The sequence below is a fragment of the Parus major genome, chromosome 2, assembly GCF_001522545.3.
Source record: "Parus major isolate Abel chromosome 2, Parus_major1.1, whole genome shotgun sequence".
NCBI classification, from domain to species: domain Eukaryota; kingdom Metazoa; phylum Chordata; class Aves; order Passeriformes; family Paridae; genus Parus; species Parus major.
In genome coordinates this window covers 81,141,559-81,161,038 of record NC_031769.1, presented here as the reverse complement: position 1 = coordinate 81,161,038, position 19,480 = coordinate 81,141,559, and the positions used below count along the sequence as shown (strand labels likewise).

Sequence of the window (19,480 nt, the reverse complement as noted above, 5' to 3'; positions counted from 1 at the left end):
GTTTAAAAGATGAACTTATTAGTACTTCATGTGACAGTTCATTAATTTTTGGATTTTCACCAATATATGGGTATACAATGAAAACTGTTTTGCACGTATATGCTAAAGCTGATAGTTATTATTCTATATTAGTCTAGTAAAATAATTAATTCTGCAAGATGATGCACAGATATAACTTGTTCTTCATAAAAGCATATATGAAAGCAATGATTGAAGCCTGAGCTTGGAGACATTGTTGAGTTCTAGAAATGACAGACGCAACTCTTCAGCATTAATCCATGTGAAATGTTCCCAGTGCGTAATTACACTACCTGGAAAAAAGAAAAGTTTTTTTAAAAACTATAAATGCTTCAATGCACTTTCATTTTGTAAATAAAAGATACGCTGAAAAAATATGGATGACACTTTATGTGTTAATTGACTAGAATTTTCAGAGCCCTTTGCAAGGAAGCAAATAAGGGACAGAGCAACAGGGCCAGGTTTTTACTGCTCTTATCCCAGCTCCACAGCACTTGAGCAAGGCAAGCCCAGAGACTGTAAGCAGGTTCAAACCAGAGACAAGACCTATAAAAGGCAAAACTATGGCAATGAGACGGCTGCAAGGTCAAGCCAGAAAGCCCATGCATAAGTCAGGATCCCATCCATTCACATTGACAAAGCTGGGCTGACATCAAGTCAGTCCACAGCTCAAGGGTGTCTGTGGTCAGGCATAATTTAACTGGAGACTGGCATTCCTCCAGTACAGCACAGCCAGGAGCTAAAAGGCCCCAGGCTGTGCTTGTGTACAACTCCCAGGCCTGGGGATGTCAGTAGAAGCCCCAGGTGAGGCTGGTTAGGGATGCTAGGGTTTATGAGTGTGCTGAAAGCACTGTCACATCAGCTACTCTCTCCTCAGCCACAAAGCTGGTCATTTAATCACATAAAGGTTGTCCAGGCATGATTTCTCCTTCATAACTCTGTGCTGGCTAATCCCAGTCACCTTCTTGTCCTTTATAGCGTTGGAAATAGTTTCTAGGAGGGTTTGCACTATCACCTTCACAGGGATCAAGGTCATGTTACCTTCTATGAAGACATGAGTGATATTTGCTTTCTTGCAGAACTCGATAACCTACACTGATCCCCATGAGCTTTTAAAGACACTCAAGAGTGGCCTTGTAATGATATCAACAGGCTCTCTCAGCCCTTGTGTTTGCATCCCATCATGGCCTTGAATTGGACTGTCAACTGGATTTCTGCTGAGGTCTCTAACAAACTAATGAGAAAAGTAATGTGCTGAACCTTTTGCATCTGAAGCCATCTCTAGGCATGCTGATTTAGAAGATATGATCTGGATTCTGGGATATGCAAACATGGGGAGAATACAAATCAAAAGAGAGTTTTTGATGTAGAAATGGCAGATAGCTTTTGGAAAAAAAACCCACCAGTTTTTCTGAACAAGAGAGGATTGGTTAATTCCTTATAGATAATTTCTGATTTTGGTGGTAGTGTTGTATGTAAGACAGTGGCCCAGAATGCTTCTCCAGATTCAGAGCTAATAAAACTCCCTTTCTATGACAAACTTTTGATAACATAGAGTGCACTTCATTTTTATTAATTACCTTCTCTCTTTAGGATGAATTCAGACACTAAATGACAGTTTCCTATTATCTGGGAGTCTGAAACTTTCCAATGCAGGATGGGATGAAAGAAGGAGTGGTAAGATTGTGCTAGAGAGAAAAAGTACATTTCCAGGAAATAATCTCTGGGGCTCTGTAGCAGTGTGTTGTCTACAAACCTTTTTTTTGTCACTTAGCAGGCAATAAGCATATTCATCGCAGAGCTAATTAAGAAAGATCTGTACATGCTGGTAACTGGACTAGGGATACACGTGCCCTCAGTCATACTGGCAAATGTTGGCAGCTCCACAAAACACCAATAAAAAGTCATACAACTGTTTTCTTTGTCAATGTATGAAGTATTTTTGATGAACATTGTTTCAGAGTAGGAGCAGACCAAGAGTGAAAAATATTTATTTTCTGAAAAGCATGGACTTTTCTATTCATTGCTTGTTTATTCTGCAACTGGGTCTGCATTTGCCTTGATAAAATGGTGGCCTCATGCACAGCTTGTACTCCGTAATTTCCTTGCAGTGCTTCCCAGCTAGCTGTCTCTAATAGCCATAATATTGCTGCTCATTTCTTCTATGAAGAGTGCCTTGCAAAGGACCACTTTGAAGCATTTCACTGTCTATTTCTGTGTTACCTCCATGGACACTATCTACACCACCTATTCAGTGCAAAATAGTGGAGGTGGAGGAAGATGAAGAAATCTGTATGAAGACTAAAGAAAGTCAAAATCTGAATGTATATGCAACAGCAAATCAAAGAATCTTCAGAGCAAGGTACTGAAAAATGTAAGCAAAGTAACCAAATAAAGGAGTATTAATACAATACAGGAATTTTAAGCCTTGGCTAGAGGAAGCAAAGTTCCTTACTCACTGCAATCCTTTAACTTAAAGCAATTTTGTCCCTTATTTGGCATTTTAAGCAATGAAGTGTTAGGGTGGTTTTTTTATGTGTCCTGTGACTATTACATGCGGCTTCCATCATTTTGGTTTGAGGCCAGCATTTAAAGAGTCCTCTTGTTGTTGAGATGGATAACAAGGGATGGAACCACTGGTGCTATTAATCTGATTTATTGCTCAAATATATCAGATAAGATCTCAGTCTGAAGGTGTGAGGTTTGAAGGAACAACAAGTCAGCCATAGCTCAATGGTAGTCATGAATTTCTTCTTCACATCACAATATGTAATATTTTGGTCCAATAGACAGCTGACATGGAGTTTGTTTTTACTTTATAACCTATCACTTTTGCTAAGTTCTGTCGCACTGCGTCTGTCTTTCAGCCAACAGATTATTAGGTCACATACACACACATCTTTATCATAACTTCAAAATTCCTAGCTTACTTTATAAATCACACACAATTCAAAACTTAACTATCTTATATAGTTTCTTACTTACTTAAGGCATATTCTTACTTACAACTGTAGGACATAAGTTTATAATTTTTCTACTTAATGTCTGCGTACCTTTATCATTACATTAACCCAAGTTCTTTCCAAGGCTGCAGATTAAACCCTTCAGCATCTGTGGAAATTTCTATTTTTCCATTTCTCACTTCCTGTGAGCTGCTGGTCATATTCTTTCTCATGCTTCTGCTTCAAGAAGCCCTGATGGCTGAGCACAAACCAGTCTTTCTGGTCTTGCAAAAGCCAGACCTACTGGTGTTGCCCATCTAACTGGCCAATCAGTGACTGACCTGCCCATCAATTTTGAAGTCTTCTTAAACAGTCAGCTATTTTCCATGAAGTCTCTTGTTTGCAGACTGTCTCAGAAAACTTCTTGAAGAGAAGTTCTGTGCAGAGTGATAGACTTGCTGTAGTGAATTGGGAGAGTTGGAACAGCTTAGGTTTGCCAGCATTGTTCTTCAGCATCCCATTGCTCATAGAAATGTCTAATGAGCCATGGGAGTGAGGAAGGAAAGGAGTCAGTTTGAGGGCTTAGAGCCATTGGGTAACTGTGGGTTCCTAGCTGTGATTTTGTCTTTTCCTCAAAGAGAAAAGTATATTGAAAACCTTTCTCTGCAAAAGGTGGTGAATAACAAGGTAGCAGCATTTGTTGATCGGATTGGGATATTCAAAGCAGAGATAATGAAAGCCTATTGCAGAGAACTGAGAAACACTTACATGAATATGTTTCACTCGTTAGTAAAACAGTGAAAGGGATGTTATCCAGTCCCAGAGGTGAACATGGATAATGGTCTTATACTCAAATTCACTGACTTGATTTTGAGATGTTAAGTGAAGAAAAATTAACTTAGTGTGTACAGATGTACAAAACACGCTTGCGGTGAGAGACTCCTCCAGGGTCAAGCTGTTCAGGTATAGGCAGTTTATTATTTAGGTAGAGGGAGGAAGGGATCCATTTATGCTGCCAGCCACAGCGTAAACGTGGTCAGGGAGGGAGAGAGAGAGTGGAGAGATTAATCAGGGAGCATGAGGGAAGAAGGTAGGAGAGAGTAAGAGTAAGAGAGGTGCAGAACTTAAGAGGGGATAAAAGTAAGAGCAAGAGGGGAGAGAGCTTAAGAGAGAGAGTAGGAGAAGGGAATAAGAATTAAGAGAGTGAAGTTCTTGTTACAATACATTGTATCTTTTTCTACAGTGAATATTCCCAGTAACCAACTACTACATGACACACATTCTATAGATTTTACATATAGCCTATAAGAACTACTACATTACCATACAGTGTTACATTTTAAACTCCATTTTAAACTTTCTTCTATTACTGCTTAACCTTTGGATTCTCTGTCAGCAGAAGGGTATTGTTCAATCAACAGGGATTCTCCTTTAGCTGGCTAGGCTATTGTTCTTTGGTTATATAGTAACTAACACTCAGTTTCTTATAGCTCAAAGCTAGTTTTCATTTCTATTTCAATTCTAGGTTTAATATTTTCAGAATCTTTTGCTAAACTGTCATATTCATAAGGTTTCCCTGTTTCATCTTCCTCAACAAGTGTGCATGTGGATTTGCAGATTTGGGAAATTGTGTTTTAAACATATCAAAACTGAAAAGCAAACTAAATCTGCTATTCTACGTGGTACTGAGACCTGCTTCCCTTAGATAGCAATATGTTGATGCTCCAGCGGCCTTCTCTGATTTAGAAGTGTTGGTATATGCAAAATACTGCTCCCAGGTCTCCTTTCAATGTAGTATTACTTCATACCTTCATGATCGTAGTGGTTTAGATTCACCAATTTGAGTTTCCTAGCCAATGCACCAAATAATGCGGTGGGTTGTAGCACTAGCTAAAATGACCAGGGTACTTAGTAATTTCTTGCTGTGAGATATGGATTAGGAGAAGGACAAAACAGGCTTAAAACTTAAAAGGAATAAAGAAACTTTATTAACAGGACTACAAGAACGAGAAACTGGAATAAAACCTCCAGAAACCTTCCTTCTCCCTGCCCAGCTTTTTCCTTTACCAACTGGCCACGTATACACAAAAGCTGGGATGTTAAAACAGTACCAACTATAAAATAATCTTTCGTCAGTCTTTGTAGGGAGAGGAGTTTTCTCTTGCCATGCCATGGAGACTTCCCCAGAAGAAACAGTTTTGTCGTGGCTTTTCATTTCTACGAATATCAGCTGCCTGGGCAAGAAGTCTGCCATCATGATATTTCCTCCCATTTTCACAGCCCTACTAGAGGTGTATCCATGGGCCATGAACTCAAGGGATATTATTTTAAGGATGAGTTGTTTAAAGGCAAAGGTTCTCTTCATCTGTCTATGTGATCATCTCTGGGAACAGAGGTTTTCTTCTTCTCTCCCTGGGGGCAAAGGGTCTTCATCAACTCTCATCTCACTCTCGCTGTTCAAGCTTCTTACGGGATCACAGCTACTCAAACATCTGCTTAGCTTCATCAATGGATACCTCTGCTCAGATCTACAGCTTGAATACTTTATTCTCCCAATTCTCTTTCATGAATTAAAGGAGATTTTTTCAGAATATTATTGACCATCTCCATGGCCCTACCAAAAGAATATTTCAGCCCCATTTGGCATCTCCTCATCCCTCATCCATCTGAGGCTTGACTCCTTTTACTGACCTTGGTGTTCCATGTTGTCTCTCTACGTGTCAATCGTTTCATCTTTTTCTCTCCCTAGCGAGAGGATCAAAGTCTGCAGGTCTTATCTGCGTAGTGAAAGGGTTAAATCATTCCCAGGCTGTGGCAGGCAGTTATGGTGTTGGATTTCAGGCCATGCTGTTGCCTGCCTGGCTCAGTCCTTGGCCTGAAGCCGTCTGTGTGGGGGGCGCGGGGGGGGCGCGGGGGGTGGTGTTCGTGAGATGTCAGCAGCCGTGGCCCAGGCCAGCCTGGGGCTGGAACCCCACAGCCTCCATCCCCCACCCAGGAGGCACTGGGTTCTGGTCCAGCCCCTCCTCCTCAGGCCTCACAGGCTGTGGGGGAGCAGCTGGCCCCACTAAAGCTCTGTTACATTTTGAGGCCAGAAGCAAAAAGAAGTAAGTTCCCGGGCTTGGATTTTTAAAAGGTGGCATTCACAGAGGTGGACCTAAATTTCAGTGGTACAAAATGCTGTCAGTTGTCAGAACTGGCCAGCTATTTGCCCGTCTCAGACATAGAGGAAGCTCCCAGCAGCTTTTCTCAAAGCTTTTTTTCTCAAAGCTTTTTTCTCAAAAGTTTTTTCAAACTTTTCTCAAAGTTTTTTTTTTTAAAAAAAAACTTTAATGGGTGTTTCCCATTTCCTTCCCTGAATATCAATCAATGTCAAACTGCCACAATGATGTATTGTCAAATCTTTCTAGTGGCGGGCTGCACTATTGAAATGTAGGTTGGTTACAGGGTGAAACTTACTTTGCAGTAAAAGATAATTTGTATTAGCCACTGAAACTGATGGGGTTTAAAGAGGAATTTTGTTTTTGTACAGGAAAAATGTATAAAAATTGTGAAGAATAAAGAAATAGTCATTCCATGCAGAAAAAAATCCTGCAAGTCATGTGCACTTTCTGCACTTTCATATTGCTGCTTGAGAGCACTTAGGATGTAATTTTTCTATTATCTTAGAACATGCTAGGTTCAAACCAGGTATCTTTTATAAAGACAGGCAGGAGATTAAAAACATTAGAGAAGGGAAATAGTTTTTTTATATTTTTGTTGCTATGCATGCATCAGAATTTGTAAAAAGAGATTGTATTTTCATGTGACTATTTCTAATTTATCCATAGTGTTCAAGGGATATTCCAGTCACATTTGGGAATGAAGTCAGAGATTAAAAAATACAATATAACTGCAATCATCTGGAAATTGTATTCTTTCCTTCATATTATTAGTAACTTCTCTTTGTACATAGGAAAGCCTTTCAGTTTTTGCAAAGCATCATGATGCTCAAATTTCAATATTCAAATTCAATTTTTTAATATTTCAATGCTATTTCAATAATACATTCACAGATTTTTGTTTCTAAAATATGTAGAAATGTAATATACAAACTCTAAAGGAATTTGTAAGAAGTGTGTTATATGCAAAATCTGGTAGTAAGGCAGAGTTGTGGTATTAGGCAAGGTTACCATGTAGATGGCATTATTGCCAGTTTAGTGACTTCTATTTGTCTTCATGTTCACAGTATTAAACCCATTTGATTTTTGAAATGAAATCTTTGGAAGGGAAAACTTTGTCATTTAGCATTTAATCTTCCCTCCATGCGTAACCTAAAAGTTGCTTCTTGTATGGTACACAAAATTTGTAGTTTCATTCACAAAGCAAAAACATCTAGAGAATATTTTAAACACACGAAAGAGTGAATTGAAATATAAGCAAGAAAATGATAATAAGGAAATATATAACTGACATATGTGATTGTCAGTTCATTTATATGTTTGTCTTTCCTTCTCCTGGTAGCTTTTGAACCTATTGATAAATTTCTGTAAAACTTGCCAGAAGGGGAGATGTTTAGAGGTATATGAAAATATTTCAGTAAGTCTGGTAGATAATAATAAGAAATAAACTTCATTAAAGATGCTAGACATTGCAGGAGAGATAGCGTAGTAGTACTTCTGATCAGGGCAAGTGGGGACAAATCAACTGGTACCCATTAAACTTGACAGCATATTGCTAGTCCTGTGTATGTACTTATATTAGAGATTTTAGTTTGGGGTTTATTTTTTCTTAAGAGTAAACCAGATTTATTGGAAAATACTGAAGGTATTTTAAGATCAGACATGGGATTATTTCTTTAACGTGCCAAAGATTGATGTATTACTCCATAGATTTTATTTTTGGGTTTTTTTTAATTGTTTTAATTTTTTTGGTGGTTTTTTTTTCTTATAGCACACATAAGATCCAGAACTTAAAAATTAATGTCAGTCTTTTTGAGAGAATATCTGAAGATCAGTTTTAGTAGTAAAGAAATGAAACGATCCCAGAAGTACATGTAAACACAAAAAACCTCTCTGCTGGCAGGCAGGACACTGCAGTGGCTGCCTGATTCCTTCTCACTGAAGACAGCATGAGTTCCTGTCTAGCAAAAAAAAAAAAAAAATTTATTCAAATTATTAAGAGGCATTCATTAGAGTCAATGATGTTGATAATATGTATTACACAGAAGTAACTCTGATTCTTGTTTCTGGTTTATTTTCCTGGGTTTGATGAAAAAGCTTAGAGTTTATGGTCTGTTTCTATTTACACTGGCATATCGATAGGGTCTGTGTATGCCCAGAGCTGAAGGAAATAAATCCAGTCATTCCACAGAACAGCTTAGAGCTATGAGAAAGTTCAATCTATAATAATGATGAAAAGAAAATCACATCAAATAGCATAGTATCCTGCTGCTGTCCTTAATGCTCTGATTGCAAAAACTACAAAGACAATTACACATACCAATTAGAAGACAATATCACAACTTCCTAGCTTGTAAAATAACATCAATTCCCCTTCCACAAAGGGACTCTTTACCAAATTTATTTCAGCACTGAAAGTAATGGAACTGTCTGGGATACTGAGTAATTGCATTTTTTTGTTGTTGCTTTGTTTATATTTTTTATTTTTATTTTACTTATTTTTATTTGCTATGTTGGTTTTTCGGGGTTTTTTTTTCTCAGTTATTTTGAGAAGTCTTGGATTGAAGGAGTTTTTTTTGGTTGGTTTGTGGTTTTTCTTTTAACTGACTTGTTTCTTGCAAAATTGCAGCTTTTTTTCCTACTTACCTTTCTGTAAAATATTTGACATTCTCCTTGATACAGACAAAGAGTCTGAGGATACTGGGTCTTCCTGTTCCTTCTCTTCATCTGTAGTGTGTTTTTATTGTGGACTTCATAAGTATTTAAAGATTTAAATATCTTTAACTGTTCAGACTATTAAAATAATTTTGCAGTGATTAAAGAAATTGATTTTTTACTTCAGATTCATGAAGAAGTATGCAGTTGCCCATAATCTCTCTGTCCTTCAGCCAATCATGTTCTGTACTTGAATTACTTGAAATCATAGACTTTTACCATCATCTCTTAAACAGAAATCTAAGAGGTTGCTACATTTCTGCATGAAACACAGAGTTTCCATAATAAAGACCTCAACTTAGTCGTCCCACTAAGTACAGGAAAAGGCCTGTAACAGCAGCTGGTAGACCAGGCACCTAGTTTTAGGTCAGCTGCAAAATCATGATCACTAATTTTAGGCCAGCTACAAAAATTTTTGCCCTGTTATTTTGCTTTTCCCCAAAGCTCCTAGTTTTTGAAACAGTGGCTGCCATAACGCAAAGTGTCTCCCACTTACAAATTTGACATCCTATTTGTGTGCAGTAATATAGTTATAAATAATGTTGGCACTGAAATGTATTCAAATGTTGGACTTGTTCTGGAAATCTGAAAGAAGAAAAAGGCAATATGGTATGACTGGCCAGAGCTCCATGTGGAAGAGATTTGCATGGAATAGCTGGAGAACCTTGTGAATACACCTACTTAAAATAATGGTATTGGGCATAGTGCATGGTGAACAAGTGAATAATAAATTAACATGGTGGCTAAACATTTCCTTCTAAAAGCTGCTTTTCAGTTCTACCCAGCATTTACCATGTTGTTTTCAGCTGAATTATGTCTGAGCCTAAAGCTCAGGTTCTAAAGCAGCACAGACTTGTTCCATAACTTGGTTAGTCACACTACAAAGCATCACATGAAAGATCAAATGAAGGGAGAGACAATTATTCTTTGCAGAGCTGAAGAATTTGAACTTCAGCAATAACATAAGAATTCTTTTTTCTCACATTAATTTCCATGCAGGAATCATAAATTATAGCAAATTTTAGCCACAACTTAGCTTTCATGTCCTCAGTTTTCTTATCCAGAAGAAAAATTAAATTTAAGTATTGAAAAAATTGTTAATAGTTTGTGTTGGTTTTATTGTTGTTGTTAAAAATTCTGTTCATGCAAGTATTTGGGAAGGGTTATGTAAAATATCTAAGAGGAAAGAAATGTGGCAATGTAACTCATAAACTGGAAGCTTTCAATGCAGGGAAAATCTATGGAGAGTTCTAATTTTTATATTCAGTATTTAACAGCAGTTTCTAAGATATTTAACAAATTATTTATTCTTCAATCAGAATCAGCAGTCTGTATCATAATTCTTCTATTTTTATGTAGCATAATACTTATTTGTATGCATATACCCTTGTGGGTATATCAGTTTCTCAACTTTCATCAGTTGAGCTTCTATATGATGCACTACATTTTTTTGAGCAACTCAATGAACTGTAGTACTCTCTTGAGAAATTAGTCATAGCTACTTAACTTTTTCTTCATTTGCTTTTAAATACAGTCTATTTTGATAGTGAAGTACTAGACATCTGGTTACTTAATATTCACTGATACTGAAAAATACCTGTGCTTAAATGTAAAATTGCCCCATTGCCTGGAAGCATGCAGAGTGGGTACTGTGGGTCAGAAGACACTGAGAAGACATCAGCCATGATTATGTTCCTTAAGTGATTAGAGATACTCCCTGGTGATATCTTAGTGTTTCTTGTGTTAATTTTTGACTCATATTTACATCACTTTTGGTAGACATGGAATTTATTCTTTGATGAAACAGAAACTTCAGCACAGTGTATATGGATATATCTAAAGGGATTCCGATGGCCTATGAGATAGATTTACCTCTTACTCCACTCTGTCTGTACAGAGAGATGGGAACTTCTGCTATGTTGCTCCGTGTTTCCATATGGTGAATTGAGTGGGACCTTAGTAGAATTTATGTATATTGTGGGTTTTGGGGCTTTTGGTCATATAGTGCCTGTTTGTAAAAGGGTGTGAACCAAGTTCATGCAATACTGTCTTTGAGGTCAGCTTGGTCTTTTTCTTCTGTTGAGTTACCATCATTATTTACACTCTTTTCCACAGCGAAGGCTTGTCCTCCTGGGAGAAATCCCTAACCATGTTGTCTCGTCGATTCCTGAATTCTCTACACAGGCTTTCAGCTACAGTTTTATCTACACAGTTATCAGAGCTACTACAGAAAGATGGAGAATTTTTTACCTGAAGATTCACCGCAGCTTTTCTTGTTATCTAATACATATCTAGAGTTGGGGGGAAACAGGAATGAGGAGGAGAAAAAAAAAATGGGGGAAGACACTGTAGAGTTCTACCCTAGAGAAATTACAAGGTAGAAGATTGGTCTGACTCAAGATTTCATTCTAAGTGCTTTGGAACAGGTAGGATTCACAGCATTGCATCTTCTCAGAGCAGGTGCCTGAACAGAAGAAACCTTTTGTATGATTGCATAGTGATTAGAGTACTTGCTTAAGGAGTGGGAAGCTCAGTTAATTTTTTTGGACTGAGGAAAACTTTGAACCTCTCTCTCCTGGGAGAATGCCCTTGAGACTTCAGAACAAACCTGGGATGGAGGTCATGTCCAGCACATATGTTGAAACTGGGTTGAAATCCACAAGAAAATGCAGACTTGGGAGGGGAGAGATATTCAGCAAGAAGTATATAATGTTACTTATTTTGTTTAGTAATGTTAATTGCACTTGCTATTAAACATTCTATTGGTGGGATGCATTTCGCTCAATAGCAGAAATATTCACTCAAGCCAAAATAAATACAAGGAAAAAAATATCTGTTTAGACACCAGTTCCTCCATTTCTTGAATTTCTTTTTCTGTTTTATCCCTTAGTGACATATTTCTGAATCAACTCCATGGCAGCCTAAAGAATTAAGGGTGTTTTAAGTACAGTTTCTACCTGTATATTCACTTGCACATTTACTTGTTAGATCTACAGTAAGTATGGCAGTGATATCTTGTGCTGTCTTCAAACAGCTTAATTCAAGTACTGGAAGCCATCACAGAGTTTCATATCGGCTGAATTACCCCACTGAGAAGCTGAAAAGCCTGGTTAATTAGCTTCCTTGCCTGTCAGTCACTTGTTTTCATCTATTTCCTCACTTCAGCTAGTTCAGTCATAAAACTGTGATTTGTTTTTCTATGACTGTGAAGATGATACTCATAATTTATTCCTCCATCTACCCATTACAGTATATTCTTTTTCAATTTTGATTGATTATATTATAGAAGTTTTGCTTTAAATGGTCTATAATTTTATGAAGCTGGACAATTCATTTAGTAAGTGTGTGTGCAGCCATTCAACAGTGACATCTACCTAGAGATTATGATGGCACACTGTTGATTTCAGTTCAGTTTAGTGATCATCTCATTACTAAACCTTCCTACTATGTATCTCACTCTATATCATTTTCTATGCCTAGCAGCTGTAATTTTCAGGCATTTCTTCCTACTTCATAATTTCATTTTAAAACCCAGCAACGATTGCCAGTTGGAAGACCCTTACCCCTGTACTATGGTCTGTCACACAAAATCTTTTTTCACTAATCCACGTCTGCTGACATCAAAGCAGAATCGAGCAATTGTGACTTACAAAGAAATGTAAAATATTTAAAGGTCAAATGTTTTACTGTACATCACAATCTCATGTTTGTGGGGTTTTTTTTTAGATTATTGGCTGTTGTGAAATGGCTCTATTTAAACTATTCCTTATTCCTCTATTTCATAACAGAAGTTCTTCAGAGAAAGTGAAATATGTAGATTTTTCTCTTTGTTTTTAGATTTTAGAAAAATTTAAGAACTCAGATGTTGCTTTTAGAAACATTTTAATGCCATGATCTTAAAGTTTTAGGGACAGAAAGAAAGAAAAGTTCTACCAAATTTAAAACACTGACCATTTTTTCAGTAAAGGTGAACAGCTCCTGCTTTGTGGAGCCATGAAAGGTGAGATCTCAGAAATATCACAGATGGAGGAATAAGTATTGCATGTAATGATGTCAAAATTTGTGAGGAAAATAAAAACATATATTTAAATCTTGCATTTTAAAGTTTCCATTTATTAAAGAAACATTAAAACTCCATGAGAGTTTTTTTGTGAATAAAATGTATTCCACAAGGAGATGGATTTCTGTTAATAGGAAAGTATTTCTTTTTTCTCTAAACCACTGTAGCATACTGTTGGACTTTTTTTCTGGTCTATCTCTTTCACTGCTAGCAATTCACAAAAGATTGCCTGGTACCTACGTACGCCAAAACCAATGAATGATCACCAGGGAAACCTATCATAAAATTCATTATTGGATTAGCTGTGGAGAATTAACAAAATTCTTGCCTCCTTTCTTCCTCCTTTTCTTTCAGACCATGACATCATGTAGTGCTTGTAATCCAGGTCTTACAAGTAGAGACAATAGAGACCTGCTCTGAGCAGGCTGCAGCTGTATCTCAAGTTCAATTTAATATTTTCATTATTATTACTTTTATTATTGAATTAGGAATTGGCTTCATTATTTCACTGTGTTTCTTTTGCTCTGAACGACCTAGAATGGATAAATGTGTTTCTTTTATTTGCAGCAATAAGCTGGTCACAGTTAAAAGTATTAGCATCACCACACAATATTGTGTCCCTTTCAAAGGTCAAGTGCAAAAAAGGTCTTGATTTTTTAAACAAACTTATTTCTCATGTTTGTGGGTTGTTACTTGCAGAAGGCATCTGATGCTGTAAGCGTGACCCCCTAAATCTTTAAGTTCTGTGCTTTATGCAAATGTAACTTTTTGGTAGTAAGGAAAAGTATATTCTAGTAGACAGCTGTCAGATCTTGCTCCTTAAACACTGCTTATCATCACCAAGGTTACTATTTATAGCTGTCTGACGGATAACAGTGGATTAGGATGACATAAAATGCAGGACAGGCTTTTTATGTGTATAGGTAAGACTTTTCACCTCTTAATCATACGGCACTGCAAAAGAAAACATTGCCAAAAGAGCAGAGCAGTAACATGGCTTCCAATATTGCTTTTAGGAGTCATAGCTATTGTTTTACCTGACTAGGTGATGATCCCACCTAATTAACTCTCAACAGTGAGCTCTAACATGAGCTGAAATTATTTTTTCAGAAAAAGTGTACCTCATATTCATATATGAATATGCAAACATATTCAGTTTCATTCCTGTTTAATCCTAAACTAAAACAGTATCCAGCATAACTGATTCTGTGATTCTATTATTGCTTGGGATGTTGCCACTAATTTTAAAGGCTTTTTGAAAGGTTAACCTTGGCTAGAAACAAAAGCAAAATATATAACTGCAGCAATCTTTCATTGCAAGCTAGGATTAATTTCTGTTAATATATTTATATAAATTCCCTTTTTTTTTAAATCCCCCTAGATATTGGCAAATGTAATAATTTTTATCTGCGGGAACTTGGCAGGAGCATACCACAAACACCTCATGGAACTTGCACTGCAGCAGACGTATCAGGACACGTGCAACTGCATCAAATCCCGTATCAAGCTAGAATTTGAGAAGAGGCAACAGGTAAAGTAACATCCATGTCTGGGTCTGTTTTTCTGTTTTCTTGCTGTTCCCCTATTTGTTAGTACATAATCCAGATTGTTAATGGGAAAACATTCATTGAATTACTTAAATTTCATGAAATATGCGAAGTCTTTCGAACATGATTGTACACAATTTCCATCTGAAAGAAAAGTGTTACAGTTATTTCTGTTGTCAAATTACGTTTTTTTCTCACTTGTTCTATTAAAAGATTTTATGATAAAGAAAGATAAAAATGCTGTACAGATCTTATTTGCACACCATCTCTTTTGTTGTCCTCATGGAATGAGCTGTGAGATGTACATGTACTTTTGGGAATCTTCAGTTCTTCATGCCTAAGACTGGTGCTGCAAATCACTGCAGGAAGATATTATTGCACTCTTTTTGAAAAATATTTGAATCCACAATACTGATGAATCATGTGATATAGTTCTAGAAGTGAGGTTTGTTAAGAGGAGCTAGGGAAATTGGGTAATGATACTGTCATTTATTACAGCTTGAGTAAAAGAATTCTCTGATTGCTTTATATAGTTCTTTTTCTGTTTGCAAGTTCTGTACAGTGCCTACCATCCTGGCAGATAGGTGCTTCATTTAAGAGAATTTGAAATACAAATCAGTTCATCAAGTAGTAAAGAAGATAGGTGTATTTTGCTTTGAAGGTCACCAAGACTCGAATTTCTGTGAACTGTTAAGAATCAGAGAATGGAGTCTTCACTGACAGGTGTCTGTGGTAAGAGAAAGTGCTTGGTGTGCACCTTGTGTGTCCCAGCTGGCCTTAACTGTCATGTCTGTCTCACAAATGCCTGTAGCTATTTTAAATTAAGGTTTTCAAGATCCATCACCAACACTTTTTTCTTAAAATAAGCAAGTGGAAAGTCCACAAAAGGACTTTAATAGGTCATGTGTTCAGAGGGCTGTCCTTACTCTGCTGGGCACTTGGGTTGCATTCTGGCTGAAGTTGCTACAAAACATTTCAAGTATTAAGAAGAACAGTTCACGGTAAAAGCAAGTTTTGATGATTAGATGCAAAATTTGCATAAGCTGCTATTGCAGTAGAGGTTTTTAAGAGCAGTCATTTATGTTTGCACCTCTGCCTCCACAGCTGTGTGCAGGGAATGGGTGGACTTTGAGCACAGTTGTAACGGCCTGGGTTTCTACTATTGGTTGCTTTTCCTTCCAAGCTTAGGAAACACATTGGTTTATCTGCAAGAAGCAGGTGGGTTGTGTTACTAGACACTGAATTCAATGAAATAAGGATGCTTTTTGGAAGACAATATTAATAGCAGACATGGTTCTAGTTGATGTTTTCTGCAAATGTGTATTATTTTGCTAAACATTACTAGTTTCTATGGAAAGACATAAGTAAGTAGCTTTGGTGTACGGTCACTTCTGGGAACCTGACAGTGAGGAGAAGCAAAAAAATCAGGGATTCAATAACAAATACTCCCTCTTTGGGATCAGTAGTACTTGTGTTTTAAAAATGCTGTAGCCTAGCAAGATGGAAAGAAGAAAAAAACATCTTTCACCGATAAAAGTTATTGTTTTTATAGAATAATCAAGGAAACTGTACATAATTTGTACAGATGGGTCAATGTCTTACTGAACAAAAGTCAAGTATTCTGTGGAAGACAGGGATCTCACCTCCAGCGAGCTCAAAAAGTGCTTATTAGATATTCAGATCTTCTTCTATAGATTTCTTTGGCCTTTATCCCCTCAACCCCTTAATATATGTCCCTTATCTCCTGTCAAAGTTTTTTCAACTGAAAAACAAGTGCCTCCATATTATCACACTTAGGAACGTTAGATATTTAAATATGAGAAGGTAAAACGAGGATTCATTTTATAAGGTGGCTGGGTTTTTTCCCCCCAGGATTAACACACATCTTTGTTTGCAGACATTAGTTCAGAAGTGAATATACTCTAGTCTGTCTTCTTCTTGTTTTGCCAAGAAGATACTAAAGATCATCCACACTGTTAGTATTCAAGAAGCAAGTCAATCATGTTGGTGAATGTTTTTAGAGAACTGGGATATAATGAAATAGTAAGAACACAGTGCATTTCAAAAAGCATTGGTTTTGATCAAAGCCTTTATTAGCCTGTAAAAGGTTGTACATTGACCCTTGATTCTACATCTCTGTAACAGGAAAAAAAAAAAAAAATTAGTTCCATTTACTTTACATAAGCTACTTTTGTACAAGTGCAGAGCGTAGGATGTGCTTCTAAATGATTAGGGCTCCAGGTCAAATTTGCACACTTTTCGAGATCATGGAAGTCACGTATTTTATAATTGTTTTTGAAAGATGTACTATTTTTCTTTCAAAATATTCTGTGAATTTCCTTTTATATTATTTGAGAGTAGGCTCATACAAATGTAGACAACTATTGTTTTTCAGTTATTGAGGTCTTTTTGTGTGTTTTTGAATAGTCTTTTTTTAGAACACCGCTTTGGTAGATCAGTAGATAAATATATTAAAATATGACTCAACAATTATGCCAAAGAACTCAAGAGAAACCCCAGATCCATTGTTTTCAAGTGTGACCAATGTACATTAGAATCTGGTGAAATATGGGGGTAAATGTATACTGATGTACAATTTGGACATAGTGTATCTGTACCACTGTGTATTTCTGATGCTGGGGCACAGCAAAGGCTGGCTGCTCCCAAAGGGATGGAAAGCTGCAGGAGGTGACACCTCCCAGCAGGACAGGGGCCACTTTTGAACTCCTGTAGTAAAAAGCAGTATTTTCAAAGCCCACTTAGGTATTTCTCATACACCTTTTATGTCTTTGCAGTGTTTTTAAAAGAGAAATGTGGAACTATTCTGACCTCTTTTTAATTTGCAGTCTTATTCCAAGATACATATTTAAAATAGCCTCTCATAATGTTATTTGTCTCCCTGATAGAAGTCTGGCTGACAGTTTGTAGGGGTAATGAATCACTAGTGCTGAGTGCAACATCTTAATGCTGACACCAGTATAATTGTTCTTCTCTCACTCTTCTGGGGCTTTGCATCCTGAGACACAGGAATATACACTGAGAGGTTCTTACAACATTGCACAGAGCTGTTTGTGAGGTGTTGGTGTTCAGTGAGTTTTCTGAAATGCCATCTCTGAGAAGGAGGCAGTATAATGATGGTTTTAGAAACAACACTCAGGTAGCAGATGAAAATGAATGAGGTTTCAAATCATTGAGCGTGATTTTAATTTTTTCACTAAACATGGTGAAGCAATGTCATTCATTAAAGGAACTTAAATATTTCAAATTTTTTTAAATTTTAATCTAAACAGAGAAGCCTTATATATTTGTAAAGCTTAAGGGTGTTAGTAAAGAACAGAAACATTGAAATATATTATTTGGAACTAATATATGAAATGTGGATTCTTGCAAGTTTAATTAATGAATTTTAAAAGGTAAGCTACTAATATTTTCATGAATATACAATAATTTTTCTAAGAGCTTCCTCATTTTCCTTTTCCTTGTAGCTTCAAGGCTAGTAAACACAAAAAACAAAACTAGTGTTGGTCTTTTAAATTTTAGACTCCATTTTTTACTTCAGCAGTGCTTGTATGCATACAGATGTGTGATGCCAGTCCTTTCTGTCAATCCATGTGTCAGGAGTAGAAATAAAGCCTGTTCTGAGAAAATGTTGAATTTTGCATGGTGGACCATGGGAAAGATGGATAGAATATGCAAAAAGAAACTGGACAGGGTTCACTGAAGGGGCTACAAGGATGCTTAGTGGGCTGCTGGTCATGACAGATGATGAGACTTGAGGAACTCAAGATATTTAGCCTAGAGAAGAAAAGGCTTGGAATTCTATTCCAGTTAAGGCTGTACACTGCTGTCCCCCAGTCCTATTACCCCAGAAGGATTGTTTGTTCTGTAGTATCAGGCCTTAGGTACTCCCAGAGCTAAGCCAATGTAGAGAGGCAACAAGCACGTGGCCACCAGACAACTACTGCTACAATTAAAAATCAGGCAAGGCAAACGCAGAAAAGTGTGGAGACCCAGTATTGAATACAGAGCTTATGATGTTGTAAAACTGTATTTTCTGGGCTACAGAAACCCTGAGCAACTTCATCTAATTTTGAAATTAATCATGTTTGGAACAAGTTATGGGACTACGATCTCAAGAGGTCACTTCCAACCTGAATTTTTCAGTGAGTCTCTGGTTTTTTTAGTGTCTTTCCTGTAAGAGAGTGCTATGACATAGAGGAATACTATGATTTCAGATAGAAAGAAATAAAAAGGTAAATATCACTTTGAATCATATCCTATAATTGCAAATTAATGGTTTTTGAATCAACAAAAATTCCTATCAGGTGCTGCTGAAATTTCTTACAAGTTTCTCATACTGACTCTGCTTGGAAATCTAATTCCAGGAATAATGTAGCCATTTTTTCTCCTAATTATTGATGAGAATAATAGTAATTTTACAAGAGGAATATGTCTTTGTTAAGAAAAGTTAAGTGATCTGAGAGATTAAATAGATACCCATTGTTACTTCATTATGTTCAGATTGTCCAGTCACTGAAGAATTTGAAATAGACTAAATAGTCACAATGATGCTACAATAACAAGAGTCTGCAATTAACTTCCCCCCAAGGCTCAATATTTTGTACAAATCTGAAGCTTTGATTTCAAGTTTTATGTCACAATCAAGACCTGCAGACTAAAAAGCTGTAACAAATGTAGGGTTGAAAGGTACAAAGGCTTCATGTATGCATGGCGGACCAGAGCTTTTGTAAGGTAGAAAAGATATTCAGTTCCTTGCCTGCAAAAGGATGATGTACTGCATTAATAACCTGCATATTGTCTATATCCCTGGAGTTACTCTTTCACAATACTTCACTACTTAAAATGTTACTTAGGTGCTTTTGCCCTTGTGAAAAACGAAGTTCACTCCTGTAAAATTTTAAAACAGTTTAATAAAGACAATAAGAGACATAAAGTAAAGTAAAGAATCACGGCCGGGTGCCTTGGCGCTCTGCCAAGAGCACACCTGGTATCTCAGGGATGCCCTTTTTATCCCATCCT

At 36.8% G+C, this 19,480-nt stretch overlaps 1 protein-coding gene across 6 annotated transcripts in view; it reads left to right on the top strand.

Moving 5' to 3' along the window:
* ADCY2 (adenylate cyclase 2) overlaps positions 1-19,480 on the top strand; it is a 276,092-nt gene that overhangs the window by 119,333 nt on the left and 137,279 nt on the right. For all 6 annotated transcript variants that reach the window (XM_015617679.3, XM_033512153.1, XM_015617680.3 and 3 more), the window contains one exon: positions 14,275-14,424. In XM_015617679.3, the coding sequence (XP_015473165.1) occupies positions 14,275-14,424 (150 nt within the window). The remainder of the gene's footprint in view (positions 1-14,274; positions 14,425-19,480) is intronic.